Here is a 4,543-nt window from a genome sequence, read left to right on the forward strand (position 1 = left end):
ATTCCCTGCCCAACTCTCCAGCCTGTCCAGGAGGCAAAAGACATTTTTTAGACCACTATGCATTTGAAACCCCAGGCTCTAGCTTCAGCACACTGAAGTTTTAACTGGCCATAAGACGAGTAACTTCTGCTGGCACACTCAGGTAGACTATAAGCCAATTTTCTACTTAGCCTTTCCATTTTTGGATGCCAACTGTGTTTTCTTGATTAAAAACCAGCAAGGATCTCACAGTAAGAAAGAAAACACCTGGGGTTTTCCCACGCTTACAGAGCAACAGTTCACTATTTGGATTTCTCTAATCTATCTGGTCTCCTGAATAGGGCAAATGAGTTCGGGCTACTGAAACCAAACAATCTTAAAAACAGGAGAGTATTTATTCAGTAACAGGTGATTTCCTAAAATATTGAAGATGAAATATAAAGGGACTAGGAGCCATCCTGAAAACTGCAAAACCCACTGTATTTCAGAGACAAAAGTCCCAATCAACCAAAAGGAGGACTGAAACACAGTGAATTTCAAGTTACGCTTAAGCCCTTCCTGTAGCAATCTCATAGCATCAAGCACCTAAAGAGCCATCTTCAGCCACCTTCATTTCTGCTGGGGGAGCCATCTGAATACAGCAAGAATGCCACTGTTGTACAGAACCTGCCAAATAAAGTCAGTCTAATAGTGGAATAGAATTTAATAACAACAAATGCCATAAAAAATGATACATAAAAAATGTCAAAGGACACACCTTGAACAGAACTATTTACAACAGCCCTGAAATCAGCTCACTGCGCAGCGAGCAGGAGCCCCGAAGGGGTGCAGACTAGAGGGATCAGTTACATGGCAGGTTTCAACAACAGGTTGTTGTGATGATCACAGGGAAAAAAAATAAGGGGGCGCTGATATCTGACAGGATGCTTCTGATAAATGAGCCCCCCACAGGCTGCAGTTATTCTGAGTAGGCATCCAGGAGGAGACAAAGAGGAAAAGGAGCTGATCACCTGTTGCCATGTAAACCAAATTCAATTCATCGTATACTTTCCCCAGGACACAAGATTTGGTTTCATGATGCGAAGGAACAGCCCAGGAGGGATGCAGCTATGATTATATTCCTCTGTCACGCAAGTCCCTGCTCAGTATTTAATGCTTTTACGCTAGGTTTGCATGAGCAGCAGCACAGCTCACTGCTGTGCTGGGAGAACAGCGTTCCCTTCCCCAAGGGATGCCAACAACATAGGAAGTCACTTCATTAGACTCTCAGGCCAGTGAGTTTTTAGAACAGAAGCTTTGCCAATTAATTTCCCCTCATCTGCAGCAACTCTTTTTATTATTTCCGCCCCCCCAGCATCCTTCATCCATCATCATCACCTGCTGTTTGCAGAGCAAAACCTTCATTCTCTTTTTTTCTTGTTCTTTTTCTTCTTCACAACTCCTGGCAGCACCGAGTTCTCTGTGCGACTGCTGTCCTGTCCATTTGCAGACACCGACCGTGGCAAATCTTTGCTGATCTGGTCACACTCTGCTGGGTCCATTACTGTCTCTTGAATATTGTTCTCTCTCCTAATTTTCTTTTTCTTCTTTTTTTTCTGGCCGTGCTCTGCGTAACCCTGACTCTGATCCTGGCTGGAATCCTGGGACAGTGCAGGGAAAGCACTTTGCTTCAGAATGTCTGCAGCAGACACAGCAGCCTCCTGGTACTTTAGCATCTCCTGGTCACTGTCTGTGTCGCTGAAAAGGTAACAGGAGCAAAGGAAGCTGTGTCACACTTCTCCCTCGAAATCACCCAAAGCACAGACAGCAGAGTAACCCAAGGTGAGAACACCCGATAAACACTCAGTGGCTCTGGGACTCCAAGTTAGCATTTAACCAGTTTGAAGGCTGAGGAGCTCTTTACACATACGAGGAGGTGAAAGAACACATCCCACAAACATTTCTAGTTCCCCTGAGCTAAAAAAAACCCACACCACCAAAAAAGCCTGCTCTAGTCAAATATAGGAGTCACAGATACACACTTCAAGCTTCTCAGCTTCCTATTTCCTTGAGAGAGCCCCAGCTGCCTCTGACATGTGGGATGCAACAGTACTTCAGGAGCAAAGCAGCTGACACCACCTCACCTGGAGCTAGATGGCCGCCTCCTCCTCGCTGCAGGGCAAGGCTCCAACTCCCCAGAGTCTCCTGGGACAGAGGAAGAGAAGAGGCGAAAACCTGAAATATGTCAAAGGGAATTTTTAGCCACAATACAAAACAAAGGTGAAAGCAATCAACTGCAATCTCCCTGGGAAGCCTCACTGCTGTTACTGTGTAGAAATAGTGCTTAACAGCAATTGTTTGGGACTATGTGAGAGGAGTTAGGGCACAAAGATCACAGCTTCAAAGCAACAGCCTGCACGAACGCCAACAGAAGTGCTTCTGTTGCAAATGCTTATCAGTCAGTTGCACGCACAACTGGCAAGGGATGGGATCCATCCCACTTGTCATCACTGAACAACGTCACAAAACAGCCACAACGGCTGTGACCAGAACTCACCGTCATCTGCAGAGTCAGGCTGCGGCACAGAAGGTCGTGAAGGTTTCGAGGAGTCCTTCAAGACAGTGATGAAACTAAACAGAAAACCCCAGTCAGGCCTTAAGACAGGTTTGTGCAAACTGGGTCCCTCTAGGAAACAAGGCTACAGGGAGATGTTACATAGCTGCTTTGTTTTCAGTGAAGCTGCCTGACCTCCTGTCTCAGAGCACACCGTGCCTTCTCTCCTTAGCAACACATGCCATGAGAGTGATTTAAAAGCAGCTCTTCTAAAGCCAACTCTTAAACACCAGGAGTTCTAGCTCTCTGGGACCACATTTGCACCATAAATAAAGAGAGGCAGCCCCATCAGAGGCATACTGCCAGCACAACACTGAATCAAGTATTGATTTGGGCTGCAAGACTGGATGAAAGATCCTCAATCTGGCCTCTAAATTTTGAAAGTGTTAAGGTACCTCAACTCCACCTTGTCCTCCCCACAACCCATTCACCACAGAGACAAATGCACAGGAGGGCACAGCACAGGGGCCAGGTTAGTTCACACCATGTTGGAAGTCTGCATTAAATGCAGGACCGAAGGAGACAAGAAGAGAAACAACTTCTCTTCCATACGCAGTTTGCACTGGGATCTTGAATTTCCTGGTTTTAGGGGGCAAAAGCATCAGCGTAATTCACTCAGAACAAACTTTTTCAGTATTTGTTGCCAATACCCATCTAGAATTGCTCCCAGCTTCTTCGCAACGTGCGCTCTGAACTCTGGTGTTGTCTGTAGCTCGTTTCCATCCTCACCATGGCCATTCACCTGGCACCTGTTTAAAATAAGGATGATTATTCTCTCTCTCAAGGCCAACACCACCTGCTGCTCCCATTCTAACAGGGGATAAGGGACTGGAAAATCTCCTACCCTCTAGTAATCAATTCAAACTTGACAGGGAAGACTGCTAAGAAAGATGGAAAATAGCTCAGCAGTCACAGCTCAGATCCCAAGAGAGCACTAAACATTGCTTAACCATCTCCATCATAGTTAGCAATTGGATGGTTTTTAGCATTAAAACAGCCTACAAAAGCAAATTATGTCAGGACATTCCTTCTCTTGCACGTACTTCCTGTGTACATTGCCACAACTCATGCAAATCCCGTCCCAGAAGGGATTTTACTAAGTTGTCTGGCTGACAGCCTTCAAAGCTGAGCCTACAGAAACGCTGCAGACTTTGACAGCACAGCATCACCTCCATCGCAAGACTCCTAATCCAGGTGTTGCTTTCCAGCTGATGAGTGCTTGCCATTGCGACAGCAACATTTCTCTGAAAAAAAATAGGGGTTTTATGTGTAACTGTGCTAATTCCTTCATGGGACACTTGCAGAGTTGGGCGATCTCTGACACCTGGAACTAACGTTGTAACTGGCAATGGCAGTAAGTTTTCACCTTCTAGATCTCTCTGCTACTGGAGGGATGAGAAATGTACTTTCAAAACCTAACTTTTTTTCAGATTTAAGCATCATTTCAGATTATGGTTAGAATAATTCCTAAAACAGAATAGGCCTTCCCAGCAGGAAGTATCACAAGGCATTATAACACAACAGACATTAATTTTTTTATTCACTGAAACACAAGTCTGAAAGCAGAAGCAAAACTACCTTAGGCTGGGCTGAGTGGGCTGTAACTGATCCTTCTTAAAGCCACCTGACAAAGGAAAAAGTAAAGGCAAGTTTAAAAGACCTGCAGCCAGCCCTTAATTCCCCTTCTGGCACAGCGGATTTTATAGCATAAAGCATCACGCCTGAAAGGCAACCCATGCCCACCTTCGGGGGAAAACTGCTATGAGAGGACAGGGAAACTTCCCACGGGCCAGGCCGTAGCAGATCCCCTGCCCGGGAAAGGGCCTGGCCCCGCAGGAGACCGCGCATGGCCACGGTACAGCCGCATGGCCGGGCTGAGCCCCCTCCCAGAGCCGCGCTTCGGCCTCCCTGGGGACCGGCGGCTCTCGAAGCGGCCTGGCTCTGACACCGGCACCGCGGCAGAGGTGCCCC

At 46.7% G+C, this 4,543-nt stretch overlaps 1 protein-coding gene across 1 annotated transcript in view; it reads right to left on the reverse strand.

The window, feature by feature from the left end:
• Positions 1-1,379: 1,379 nt before the first annotated feature.
• The window catches only part of LOC104538772 (chromosome unknown open reading frame, human C12orf43), a 3,412-nt gene continuing 248 nt past the window's right edge, over positions 1,380-4,543 (reverse strand). Inside the window, exons 2-6 of the mRNA XM_010182098.1 lie at positions 4,151-4,196; positions 3,223-3,321; positions 2,516-2,589; positions 2,103-2,193; positions 1,380-1,716 (exon numbers count right to left, since the gene is read on the reverse strand). Coding sequence (XP_010180400.1) covers positions 1,380-1,716; positions 2,103-2,193; positions 2,516-2,589; positions 3,223-3,321; positions 4,151-4,196 — 647 coding nt within the window. The remainder of the gene's footprint in view (positions 1,717-2,102; positions 2,194-2,515; positions 2,590-3,222; positions 3,322-4,150; positions 4,197-4,543) is intronic.

This window comes from Mesitornis unicolor, unplaced genomic scaffold (genome assembly GCF_000695765.1).
Source record: "Mesitornis unicolor isolate BGI_N332 unplaced genomic scaffold, ASM69576v1 scaffold43393, whole genome shotgun sequence".
NCBI lineage: Eukaryota > Metazoa > Chordata > Aves > Mesitornithiformes > Mesitornithidae > Mesitornis > Mesitornis unicolor.